Source organism: Coenobita brevimanus, chromosome 111, assembly GCF_032717465.1.
Source record: "Coenobita brevimanus isolate Jiangsu-jjx chromosome 111, ASM3271746v2, whole genome shotgun sequence".
NCBI classification, from domain to species: domain Eukaryota; kingdom Metazoa; phylum Arthropoda; class Malacostraca; order Decapoda; family Coenobitidae; genus Coenobita; species Coenobita brevimanus.
Genome location: NC_137064.1, coordinates 9,812,812 through 9,827,013, shown reverse-complemented (window position 1 = coordinate 9,827,013; position 14,202 = coordinate 9,812,812). Strand labels below are relative to the sequence as shown.

General features: G+C 41.0%; 1 protein-coding gene across 1 annotated transcript in view; it reads left to right on the top strand.

The window, feature by feature from the left end:
* The window catches only part of LOC145417812 (uncharacterized), a 106,462-nt gene extending 92,622 nt beyond the window's left edge, over nt 1-13,840 (top strand). The window contains exon 4 of the mRNA XM_080286435.1: nt 13,747-13,840. Coding sequence (XP_080142561.1) covers nt 13,747-13,840 — 94 coding nt within the window. The remainder of the gene's footprint in view (nt 1-13,746) is intronic.
* Nucleotides 13,841-14,202: the final 362 nt, after the last annotated feature.

Here is a 14,202-nt window from a genome sequence, read left to right as displayed (position 1 = left end):
TACCCCCCCTCCATTACCCTATCCTCTCGCCTGCCCAGCCGTGCTATGCTAAGTAAATCTTCCCTGGAATTTTTCACTGATTTCATCCATTGAAATAAGCCCTATGCCCAATTCTTATACCAAATAATATATACAAGAAAGAAATAAGGTAAGTGAGAGTACCATACACCTGGAATTGGCTAATTATCACCTGACAACACCTCACATGCACTCGTTCGCTAATTTTCGCTGTTTTTTTCCCCTTGAAATATGTCGTATAATCTATTTTCGTAATAAATATACATGTAAGGAGGGAAGGGAGAAGCCTAAGTGATATTTACATTCACCTGGAACTACCCAATTTATAATGTATTGTCTAGATTTCCTGCCAATCATTTCAGTGCTATACATAGCTGTTTCAAGAGCGAACATTGGTAGCACTGAATATCCCCTAAGTGGGCCTCTACCCAGGCCCTCCGTTATCAGTTTACTCTCATCTTCCGAAGTGGAGGTACGTCTGTTTCTTCTTGCTGACTTCAGGGACTTTTTCACCCCCATGCAAAGGGCCCTGTGACCTTTACCCCCTACTAAACCTCGTGTGGAAAGAGGTAAAGGGCTGACAATTGATTAAAGAGTGACTACGATCTTTCTACTGAGTATAATAGTGCAAGTGGAATTGTAAATAATGTGTAAACAGCAAGTGAAAGTAATGAATGTAAATATACGTGAACAATGGAAAATAGTTTTATAAGTTACTTCAAGTGACAGTGCATAACACAGTGTAAATAAAATAGAAATGTAAATAACGTAAATAAAATAGAAAACGTAAATAGAAATGTAAATGAGTAGTATTATAAGAATACGAGTATATACCCTAGGAGTAATGAAAGTGAAAGTTTCACTCTAGCATGTCTGAATACTATGAGTTATGAGAGTGAAGATGAAAGTGACATTCACTCTCAATGCTAGTATACAGGACGAGAAAGTGAATGCTATGTATTTTACTGAAAGAAATTGAATCCCTACAGTGACAATAAACTAATACTACTGAAGGAAACTTATGGATAAAGACTGTAGATATATATAAGTGTTACATAGTAATAGAAATATAAAGTGTGAGGGGTTTTATGAATAATAAATGACAGAGTACCAAGAGGAAACTAGTGTAAGTCCGACGGTCAGACGCGCTCGTAATTTTCATTGCTTTCACAGTGTTTTTTTTTTTCGAGTATGGATCCCAAACTACTTGAAAATCATAGAGTAGTGTTTATAGTGTTAATATCTGGCTTTGGTAATCATATTACGGGTTGTCGGGAAGTGTAAAGTGGAGACTTCATTACCCAACTTCAGTGGTCTCCACAAGTCCTACGGTAACTGACAAAGGCTCAACAAACATTCCAGGAGAAAGCTGAAGGTATGTGCCATAAGCTTATGTAATTTTAATATTCTAGGACTAATAACTGATTTTTGGCAAATATTTTTGGAGAGTCTGTCGGAGCCCGAATAACCCCGCAGCACATGCAAAACATCGGTAAGCATGCCCACGGTGTAGGGGTTAAGCAAACCAAATGAAGTATGACACGAGTCTTTTCTGCCCAGCAAACATGCTCGTCAACACTGTTTCGTTGCCATCACTAGTTATGCACTCTCACCAACCTCTGAATACCTCCACAATAATAATAATAATAAGAAGAAGAAAATAAATGTAACACTTGTGTATACGTGTACACACTAAACAGAAATCAAATTAAGCCATTTTATGACAAGTTCAGTATGGTGAGGGTGTTGGGAACAAGGCATAAAACTGTCATTACCCTCTTCTTTCAAAAACACTCCCTCACTGATAGCGCCGTTTGCCTTGCAATGTAAAAATTAACAAAACATTCTTAACTGTTCACAGTTTACTAAAAACAGTCATTCACCTTGAAACATATCAAATATAGTGAAAACATTTAAACATCCATTGTTATGCCTTTGCTATACCATTGTATGGTAAGTGACAGCTCCAAGGATAGTGCAAGAGAAATGCAGCCCCATTTTCAAATATCAGAACATAATTCTGCACTGAAAATGCCAAGGTGAATATCAGATAGAGAGCTGGATAAATAAAATTATAGATATATAGGTACTGAGACATTCATATAACCACCTGACTCCCCAACACACAATACTTCTCATTAAATGTTATATCAACTGCCTCCATTTTCTACCAGTTTCAGCCAAAAGGTTGGGTAAGTGAGGGAGAGCCTTCTTTCTTATCCCGTTTTATTCTAACAGTTTAGTCAGAGAAGCTGGCAAACATGAGCTAACCAGCCTACTACAATTATTCTCTTATTATTGCTAATGCAAGCGTTTTTATTGAGCACAAGCGATTAGCAAAACTTTTCAAACTAGGGGAATTTGATTCAGCCCACACTGACCCCTTCATTGCACGATGTTTCTTGAACTGGATAAAACCATCTGGCGAGCAAGAATAAATTACCGTATAAAATAGATTACTGGGTTGGAGGTCTATAAAAAGTGGTTTATATCTATTCCCCCACCTAGACTTCTCCCACTGTACACTCAGTCACACCCACACATACACACTTTGGGCTGCATTAACTTTTGCCGATTATGATAGGTTTGCTAGGGCAGCAATAAGGAAGATGGTGAACAGGTTTGATCACTCTGATCAGCAGTGAGGCAGAGAGAGGCGAATGGGATCGAGTGCTCTTATTGCTTTGTCAGCTGTGAATACAACAAATATGGCGGATGCTGTTATGAATGCCCATCTGGTACAGCTAATTTCAAATATTATCTGCTCAGTAAATTTCATCCCATTTTCGTAACGTAGTACTGTAAGTGGCTGATCCCTGATTGGCTTCAGTCACAGCTGAAAAACACTGTATAGCCACTACTTGTTATACGTTGATCCGGTATACGATAATTCGCTACAGCGATAACAGACAAGTTCCACCCCAAAATCTGATTTACAATTAATTTCCCACTATGATGATATTGCCCTTGGAAAATTTCATACGAAGCACCAGGCACATGCAAGGCGACTGTCGCGTGTCTCAGGCAAGATGGCAGCCCCAGTGTGCAGAGCATTGTTTTGGTTCAGTTGCTGTCCCGCCAAAGCCCTGTCTTTTCCACTCGTTCACGTGTGTCCCCTTGCTATTGTCACCTCTCAGCCAAGCATCATGCTACAGTAGGCCTATACATTATGTAGCACCGGGCCAACGTTATGCAAGTGTGATTGTTGTGTTGTTGCAACAATTTACTGTACATGAGTAAGCTGCCTGTATTGGTGTGATAGTGTTTGTTTTGGTCTTGTAGACGACTTGGACCGACACAGGAATTGATTAATGTGGGTTGTCATTTATGTTTCAGTCTTGGGTAGGTGACTTGGGGAAGTTGAGTTGATGTAATCCCACTTTTGTAATGTATTTCAATCTCTCAATTAACGATAAACTCGTTATACATCAAGGTATGACCTGACGTATTCCCATCGTATAACAAGTAGTGACTGCAGCCCTAATTTCAGGCAGTACTGTTTGTTACAAATGTTTTTCCTGTTTTTCTCTACCAGTAATATAATACTGTTTCCTTGTACCATACACTTGTCATGAATTAAACAAAATACCATTGACAGAAGCCATCCTAACAAGCATGATTGAATTTCCATATGGAACAGACGTCTTTTATAATGATTCAGTAGTCTCACTAGCCAACCTCTCTCCAATAAGATTGCCTTGCTAGTTAGTGAGTGGATGTCAAGTGAAGTGATCATGATTGCCTTTCACTAGTTAGCAGGCAGTTCACCAACAATCATGCTAATTCCCGACTGGGTGAACGCTAGGGACTAAATTGCTAAATTGCTAAACCGCTAAAATGCTATAATTTCAGGCAGTATTTGGAAGGAGGTAAAGAAAGTAAGGCAGTGTGAAAGGGGAAATAGTAGGGGAGTGAAAGATAGGAATAATAGATTGTTGGTGGAGAAGAGAGAGAAATTGAGGAGATGGAAGGAGCACTTTGAGGATTTGTTGAATGTGGAGAGTGAGAGCAGTGTGAGTATAAGTGGTTGGGGAATGGCTGGGAGAAGAAGAGATGAGAGGAGGGAGGAAGAGATCAGTAGGTCGGAAGTAGTGGAAGCGATGAAGAAGATTAAGCTGGGAAAGGCCCCAGGAATTGATGGAGTGTGTGGTGAAATGCTTAGGTATGGGGGTGAGATTGTTGTGGAGTGGATATGGAAGTTGTGTAGATTGGCTTGGGAAGAGGGAAGGGTTCCAGAGGACTGGAAATCAGGTATAATTGTTCCTCTGTACAAAGGAAAAGGGGAGAGAGAAGTATGTGGTAACCATAGGGGTATTTGCCTTCTTAGTGTGACTGGTAAAATATATGGTAGAATACTCATTGATAGGGTTAGGCATATGACAGAGGAGCTAGTTGGAGAAGAACAAGGGGGATTTAGGAAGGGAAAAGGGTGTGTAGATCAGATATTTGTTCTAAGATGTTTAGTGGAGAAGTATCTAGAGAAGGGAAGGAAAGTGTACGCTGCCTTCATGGACTTGGAGAAAGCTTATGACAGAATAGATAGGAAAGGTATGTGGAAGGTATTAAGAATATATGGAGTGGAGGGGAAATTGTTGAGTGCTGTGAAGAGTATGTACGAGGGAGCTAGGGCTACGGTGCGAGTGGATGGTGAGCTGAGTGAGTTCTTTGATCTCAATGTGGGACTGAAACAGGGGTGTGTAATGTCTCCTTGGCTGTTTAATATATATATGGATGGGGTCGTAAAGGAGGTACAAGGTAGGGCAGTGGATGTGGGGGTGGCCTTAATGAATGAGGGTGAGATTTGGAAGCTTCCGGTGTTGCTGTTTGCTGATGATACAGTATTGTTGAGTGAAGATGAATGGGAGTTGCAAGGTTTGGTGAATGAATTTGGGACAGTGTGTAGGAGGAGGAAGCTGAAAGTTAATGTAAACAAAAGTAAAGTTATGGTGTTTGAGAGGAATGAAGTCACAGAGTGTGCAGTGAGGTTGGATGGTGAGGATATGGAGAATGTGAGTGCATTCAAGTACTTGGGTAGTGTGATGAGTAAGGATGGAACTTTGGGGGATGAAGTACGTGAAAGGGTACAGCAGGGAAGGAAGGTTGTTGGCACACTGAAAGCAGTGATGAGAAATAGGGTGGTGAGTATGGAAGTTAAGAAGTCACTGCATGATGGTATTGTGATCCCTACCCTGACGTATGGAAGCGAGGCGTGGACCTTGCAAGAGGGGAACAAGTCAAGAGTGAGAGCAGTGGAAATGAGTTACTTGAGAGGAGCATGTGGAGTGACATGGAGGGACAGGTTGACGAATGAAGAAGTGAAGGAACGTTGTGGGGTAGATGTGGATGTGGTTGAAAAGATTAGGAGAAATACACTGAGGTGGTTTGGACATGTGGAGAGGATGGAGAATGAAAGACTGACTAAGAGGGTGTATGTAGGTGAGGTGGAGGGAGGGAGAGGGAGGGGTAGACCGAGGATGAGGTGGAGGGATGGAGTTGAGAGGTATATGAGGGAGGGGGGGGTGAGTTGGGGGGAGGGGAGTCAAATGGTGGGTGACAGAGTGACTCGGAGGCGTTTTGTCTGCGGCCACCCTTTGCGGGATTAGGGCGTCGGGCTATAGATAGATAGATAGATAGATTATTTAATGTCACAACAGTTTTTCCCATTTTTCACCAACAGTAATATAAGAATGTTTCCTTCTATGATATTCATGTATCAAATGGAACAAAATATAAGTAAGAGAAGCCAGGCTAACAAGGGCTACTCAGTGTCCATGTGGGACAGACGTGTGTTGTAATGACTCAGCAGTCGTGCTAGCCAACATCTCCAATATGATTCCCATGCTAGTTAGTGAGTGGATGACAAGTGAAGTGATCATGATTGCCTTTCAATAGTTAGCAGGCAGTTCACCAGTGATCATGATTGCCTTTCAATAGTTAGCAGGCAGTTCACCAGTGATCATGATTGCCTTTCAATAGTTAGCAGGCAGTTCACCAGTGATCATGCTAATTTCTGACTGGGTGAACGCCAGGAGTTAAACTGGTAAGCTGCTAAACAGTTAAAATGCTGTAATTTCAGGCAGTATTATTTAATGTTGCAACAGTTTTTCCCATTTTTTTACTAACAGTAATGTAAGACTGTTTCCCTTTACAGTATTATACTCTTGTCTCGAACGAAACAAAATACAGTGGAACCCCGGAATTTGTACACCTCTCTACTTGTACAACTCGGTTTTTGTACAGCTTTTTCGTCCAAAAATCACTTCAGTTTTCATACGGCAACCTGCTATTCACACTAAGAGACGCGACGTTGTAGGTGCCATGTGGTCGCCAGCCCCGCTTTGTCTTCCGCCAGCTGCACATCAGTCATACAGGCTCCATTATACTTTGTGATAAATTACATATTTTTGTTAGAAAATTGTACATAATCATGGGCCCTAAAAAGATTAGTGAATCAGCTGGAGCTAAAAGAAAAGCAATGAGAACAACAATTGAGCTGAAAAAAGAACTCATTGCAAAGTTTGAAAGTGGAACCCCTGTCTCCGATCTTACCATTCATTATGGTATGGCGAAACTAACACCCTTCCTCCTCCTCTTCACAGCCATCCACTTAAGCCATCAGCTCTCCCAGTACAGGTAAGATACAGTAAAATTATTTTTTATATCATCTACAGGTTATATTTCTTTATTTTAAAGGTTTTATGTACAGATTAATGCAAAATACATTGTTTCTTATGGAAAAAAATGATTCGGTTTTCGAACATTTCACAAGTCATACAGCCTCCAGAAACGAATTATTTACGAATTCCAGGGTTCTACTGTATCAGTAAGAGAAGCCAGCCAAACAAGGGTTAAAGAATTATTACATGGGACAGATGTCTGTTACAATGACTCGGTAGTCATGCTAGCCAGCATCTCCAAAATGATTCCCATGCTTGTTAATGAGTGGATGGCAAGCAAAGTGATCATGATTGCATTTCAGAAGGTTAACAGGGAGTTCAACAGTGGTCATGTTAGCCTGCTAGAGTAGGGTGTATGCTGGATGCTAAATTGCTAGACTACTATGTCGCTAAACCCCTGGACTGTCATATGGCCAGCTGTAAACACACCCTGAGTGTTCTGTGTTCTTGAACTTTGGTGTTTCTAATCGTAAATTCTGAGTATATACACAAGTGAATGTAATTTTTTACAATAAATCAAAGGTCTTTATGCTCTAGAAAATACTTGTGCCTGCCAAGCAGTGAAATGATCATATTTATTAGAGATTCTTCTAAATGGAGCAAAGTGAGTCTGGCCTCCAGGACGCATGGGGATATTTGAAGGTAGTTTTAACCAGCCGTGTGCCGGCTATTTTTAGCCCCCCTGGGACACTCCAGTGCCGGCCTTTATTTATTTTTTTTTTATTTTATTTTTTTTTTTTTGCTAAAATGATAGGTTTTGATATGGAAACAACGAATTTCACCATTAAAATGCTCACCAAGGCTCGAAAATGAGTTTATTGAGTCCTGCATACTCGTGTACAGGTATAGCCGCTCTATCATGCTCACCATGTACGTGAGAGAAAACCTTTTTCTATGTAATGCACAGTGCTCGTCAAAATTATCGAGCACCTACCACCGGGCGCGCAATACTTATTGCCAAAAAAGAATCACCCATTTCTGGGGGGAAAAATTGAGCCACAAGTTTGCGGCGCTAGCAAGACATCACGGTATCCTGAGGCCTTCCGACGCGCTGGTTGGTTCCCGCCTCAGTTGCCCATGGGCTGCCTGAGAGAGAGGAACTCCGCCGCGTCTCCCTCTCTTATTGCGCCATTTTTTACCGAGTGTCCCGCAATGTTTTGGCTTTCACCACTTTGTTATGGCACCTACCCGTGAACTATCGAGTGAAATCATATCCCAGATCATTGCTCTAAAGGAGACAGGCCACCAGACAAAGGAAATTAGTGAATTGGTTGGTGTGGCACGATTGACAGTGCGTCGTTGGTGCGCGCGGTTTCGAGTGGAAAATAGTGGTGAAGTTCCCACAAAGAAACTGCGGTCTGGTAGGCCTAGGAAAACTTCCCTAAGGTCTGTTAATGTTTTAAAATGTGCAGTGGAGTTTAATCCTCATGTGAGTGCAAGGAAAATAAAGGAGAGCAGCCCGGAAGTGTTTGGTGAGGTGTCTGTGAGAACAGTGTCTCGTAGGGTCCATGAACTTGGTTACACAAGTCACAGGCCTGTGAAGAAGCCTCTTCTCACAAAAAACCAGGGACTTCGTAGGCTTGCCTTTGCTAATAAATATCTTAACTGGGGTGAGGAGCAATGGTTGTCAGTGTTGTGGTCTGATGAGGCAATGTTTAGTGTCACCTGTAACAGAGGAGCACGTGTGTACTGACGCAAAGGTAGTGACCCACTTGACCCACGGTATGTAGAAAGCACAGTTAAACATCCTGATTCACTCATGGTATGGGCTTGTTTTTCTGGTCAAGGTTTGGGGAAGCTTGTTGTGCCTCCCAAGAATGTCAGAGTGAATCAGGATGTTTACCTGGAGCTTCTGTGTGATCGTTTATCAGACTCCTTAGAGCTAACAGGTGCACGAGTGTTTCAGCAGGACGGTGCACCTGCTCACAAGGCCAAATTGGTCACCAATTGGCTTCGTGACTGCGAGGTATCATTCATGAAAGACTGGCCAGGAAATAGCCCAGACCTCAACCCGATTAAAAACCTCTGGTACCTCATAAAGAAGAGTCTCCAAGGGAAGGACGTGAGCTCTCTGCCTAAGCTGGAAGCCGCCATTCGTGACTCCTGGGAGAAAATACCCCTCCAGTGCCTCAGGAGCCTCGCCTTTTCACTTCCAAGACATCTCAGGTCCGTGAAGAAGCCTAAAGGATACCTTACGAAGCACTAAAGGTAAATAAAATGCATTATTTATATGTTTTTTCGATGTTGAAAGGTTTGTTTCGTAGGAGGGACGCAGGGCGCTTGATACTTCTGACGAGTACTGTATACTCGGGTATTTATGCAGGGAAGGTATAGCAATGTTCAGTATACTTTTCTGATCGCTTAATACTTCAGCATGTATCACAATTTGCATGTCTTTCTAACTGTGAATGCATTATCTTACGCTTACTTGAAGATTGGTACAACCTGACTTCATTACATACAGTCCTGGCACTTACAAGAAGGTATTTACAACTTGACTTCACTATATAGTCCTTACACTTGCAAGAAAATATTTATAGCTTACACTTACATGAAAATATTGACAAAATGCCTTCACTATGTACAGCACTGGGTGAGGCACACAAGCAGAGTGAGGCAGAACGATTGTGAGGGGGGAAGCAAGCGAGTGTATGGCCTTGACAGCCTGGGTGATGGTAGAGGAACAGTTACCTTATATGCCTGCCAATTTTTACCTGCGAATCTTGAAAAATGCTGTCACAGTGAATTTTTTTATTTTAGACCGTTCTAAAATGGCACTGGTTCTGGCCACGGCATTATGTCAGATTGTTTTAAGACGGCAGTGGCACGCGGCGGGTTAAGGCAAAAAAAATGCGTCTTATACCCTGCAAAATACGATACATAGTCATTATCAGTGGGAGTTTTATGCATGAACAGTTATATAAAGCAATGAATAAAGATATGCTTTAATTCCTCCGTGGCTGCTGGTGTCGAATGACATTTAGCCGATAAATGGCCGCAGGCGTCGTTTGAGCACGGCCTATAAAAAACTGCAGAAATTTTTGGGAGGTGAATGGACGTTCTGAACATCTCCACATTGGCCTAAGGTACACTCCCATACACCCCATCAAGCAGTTCAGAGCCTGCTGCTGTGATGAGTGGATTTCAGTTTTTTCGCTCCTGGCCATGCCTAAACAAGCACAACTACACCCATTATCTCGACCCAGGCAGAACATATCATCGTTGTTTTCTCTTGCAAAACACACACAACCACCTGTTTACGATTATCAAGTAATACAGGCACATACAAAAAAGACGTGATAAGTGAAAAATACATTTTTGTCTTGGTATCTTTACCTATTTGCTCAGGTTTGCTTTAATGGTTTGGATCATTTGATGCAGTGCAACTTGTAGAAAACTGTGAAAACTTTTGGGAAGTGAACGAAAATCTGGAACATGAGACTGACCTTGACTTCACCCTCTCACATATCATCTGTCAGTTCACCACTTGCTGTCGTGACGAGTAGATGTACTATTTTTTCGCTTGTGGCCATGCCTAAAAGCACATAGTTACACCCATTATCTCGATACAGACAGAAAATGCAATCTTTTTCCTCCCTTGCAAAGCACACACAACCACCCTATTTACGAGACAGCAATATATATTGTGAAAATAACAAGGTAAAATGTTAAAGATGAATATAAAATGATAGAGAAGATGAGCATGTTATTACGGAAAAAATAAGTTTTCCCCCATCAGTAAACGTATTTATTTCTGCTTTGTATCTGTATTCGTAATAATTAGACGTATTCTTAGTTCTGAAACTGCATTCCGACTCTATTTTTAGCCTTGCTCGTGGTGTGGGAGCTCGAAGTTGCGACTCAACTTCTGTATTGCTAATCGGATCTGACCCTTCACTTTATTCTCTCGTGGCAGAGTCTAGCCTTGGAGGACATGTAGTTTTCTCATTTAGGACCAAAAATTCAACTCTTTCGCTCCCTTTTCCAAGCATGGACGCAACGATAACGTAAAAAGTATCTTGAAACTACCATAAACATATTTTATATCAAGAAGGTGAAAAAGTATTCATAACAATTTTTTTTTTTCCAGTCATTCCTGACAGATTATGTACTGAAATCATTCGATATCACCATATCTCATATATGCACAACATTTCAGCACCATTCGCATTGTTTTGGGAGGTAAAAAAAAATAACAATACCTGCCCAGTTGCATTGTGGTAGTCCCCTGGGCAGTGATATCGAGTGCCGATATTTCTGCAACTTCTGCTCTCCATTGCAAACTACAAAATGCATCTGGGAAGCTGGGATTTGCACTGTTCAGTGCACCTGAACTTTCTCTTCAATATGGCAAGAAAAAAAAATCAGTTTTCGAAACTTCAAAAAGTGGCCCCGGCATCTGCCAGGCGTGCACAGAAAATTCCGGGCCTTCAGCCACGGAGGGGTTAAGGGCTATAGGTTTACCTTTCAAGTTCTGATCTAGTGAACCATAAACTACCCTTTCCACAAGGTTTGGTCATGTAACCCATACTTTCCCAAAGGGACATATTTTGTCAGCCAAACTTCAGCTTCAGTGTTACACATTATCTTTTGAGTGAAACTATCAGTAGGCTTGTTCCAGGTTATTACCATTTTGAATTAAGAATTATGTAGTCATTATCAGTGGTAGTTTTATACACATATAAAGCAGTGAATAAAGATATGCTTTAAGGGCTATAGGTTTAGCGTTCAGGTTTTGACTTAATGAACCATAAACTACCCTTTCCACAAGGCTTGGTGGCGTAACCTATACTTTCCCAAAGGAACATACTTTGTCAGCTGTGATCTTCACTGAACATACTATAGTAATCCCTTGTTTTTTACAGAGGTTAGATTGCCAAAAATACCTCACATAGCCAAAATTACAAATACTCTTCGTGATTTAGAATTATACCCTTCTTGGGTTAAGATTTTAATTCATAATGCAGTACAGTGATCCCTTGGTTTTAGCGCTTGTAGCAATAGCAGTTTTCATAACGGCAAGATTGGCATGTCTGCCATTATAGCATATTTTTCAGCTCAAAAACATTATCATTGTTCACCTGAGCTGGTTTCTGCCAGTGATGAGGGTGCAGTGTCCATGGTTTCTGAAGGCTTTTAGGGATTTAAAGATGAGGCCTTTCTCAAGGAGTTAATCCCTGGTGGTAGAACTCTCCACTCCCTAGCCTTGGAACCCCATACCTAAAGCCCATCTCAGGTCTTTCTTTCTATAGTATGTGTTTCTTCTTTATTGTGCCGTTTTCATCACTTTCTATTAACCTAACCATGTCTGTGTGTGTTTCCGGTACTTACCATAGCAGTATGTACATATTTAGTGGGTCTAAATTGCTGTAAAATGGAAAATTTGGGTTTGCACTTGGGGTACCAGGTACCAGGTAGAATAAATTCTATGTTTTTGTTATTGCGCAATCCCATTATCACACGCCATTCTTGGTACCAGTCATGTGCAATAACCAGGGGATCATCATATACTGGTAAGTTTATAGAAACCAGCCACTGTCATTGTATTGTTGGTAAAGTATAAAGTAATAGCTTAAAAGCTGAAAAAACAATGGAACAACAGAACTGTTGTAGCATAAATTAGCTTTGAGTCTATGTTAGTACATAAAATGAAAATAAAATGGACATATAATATGAGCACAGTACAGTGGTCAGTGATGTTTACGTGCGGTAGAGTAGACCTGTTGTATATAGTGAAGCAGACATAGAAATACCGTGCAAATACAGGTGCATTATATAGGTCTTTACATTTAAATGGGATAAATATGGAAAGAGACAACGGCCTCAAAAAAAGTAGACAGAGACTAGCTTTTATGATGCTTAATTTCATTAAGCATAATAAGAAAATGCAAATACACAAATGTACATGTAAATAGTCGATCTTATCAATTCATTGCACTGCATTAGGGGCCCTAAGTACTGTACAGCACTCCGCTGTCCCACACCTAGTTGTTACCACTTATAGTAAGTTTACACAAATAAGAACACATGCAATGCCCCTTGGTGTTAACATGCATAGCTAGTTGCTGCTTTTGGCTCTACTTGTTTTCATCTGTGCATCTCACTGTCATATTGTTTATATAGCCTTCGACATGCTTACATGCGTTGGCCTTCGTCACGTAATGGTGGCTCTCCATGCTGCTCGATCTCAGGCAGCCTCCCTATTCCGTCTCTTATCCCTGAGGCATCACTCTATGACCTAATCCTATGATGACATCATACCTCTTGGTATGATGACATATTTAAATACAGTCAGACAGTTTTGTTTAACAGGTCTCTTTGTAGTGAATGGGCAACAAACTGCCAACTGCCACACTTACCCCCTACAGTGTGCTTACATTTTTTTTTTCTTTTGCCAGACTTTCATTTCGCATAGAGAAGACCTGTCATACTGAAAGGGTTGAATTTCCATTCTTTTTATGACATGACCACCTTGCAATTATGAGGGAGGAATTACTTTGTGCAAGTGAGATGAGGCAAGCTAGTTAAGTTACTCTACATGTTTCCTTTGAACTTGGGCCTATAAATGACATTTCTCCATCTTGAATACTAAACTGTAAAAAGATACCTTTATCATCATCATCCAGACCTCCTTTCCCACCCTAGGGCAGGGTGAGGGATACCTTTATTAACTTGAGAATTCTCATAGCACGAGTTGCAGGGAAATGCTTCATACAGGATGTAGAACCATTGCATTGCATTTTTCCTTTTTTTTTTGTCCGACTCTGGGCATAGGCTTCACAGCCTGCTATCAAGGCCCAGCAGTCCTCCTACATACCATACACCTCTACATGCCACTAAGCTTTGTGAACTAAGCTGCAAAATTACAGAAATCTGGTTCATGCTAAGTTGATAAAACTAGAGGTGAAATTTTTTCATTCATCTTGTGTGCTTTATACAGTGGGTTTTGTTTCTGTTACTCTCACTCATTTTTTAGTATTAAAAGCTTTCATTTTTCGTTATGTACTAGGTAGTATGTGAGAAAATCCATAATTATTGATGCTTTTTTTAGGAGCAGCCATGAGCAAGATGTACGACTAAGACGAAGTCCAGGGCGACATGTGCGATCAAACTCACGGCCTTCTTCACCAGAAAGGAAGAGGTAGGTTGGTCTCTTGCAGACTTTGCTGAAGTAAGGCATCATCCCATTATTTGTCATTTTCTTGATAGTCAGCACTGAAGAGTGATGCCTTCACGCAGTGGCAGTGCTGTATAATATTAAATTCACTCAACTCCCTCTTGACCAAAATTAGGATGGTGGAGTGCAGGAGAAATTCATCTTCAGTCTGCAGTCCAGCAGGTTCATGCCCAAGTGCTCCTGGGGCCATATAATTGATGAATGACCTCTCTTGCAGATGTATGTGCTGGGCATCTGTAAAAAAAAAAAAAGAAGAAGAAGAAGAAGAAGAAGGGAAAAAAAGCAGATTCTTAGGCATGTGAAGTGGAGTTATGATTTCAGGAAGCTTGA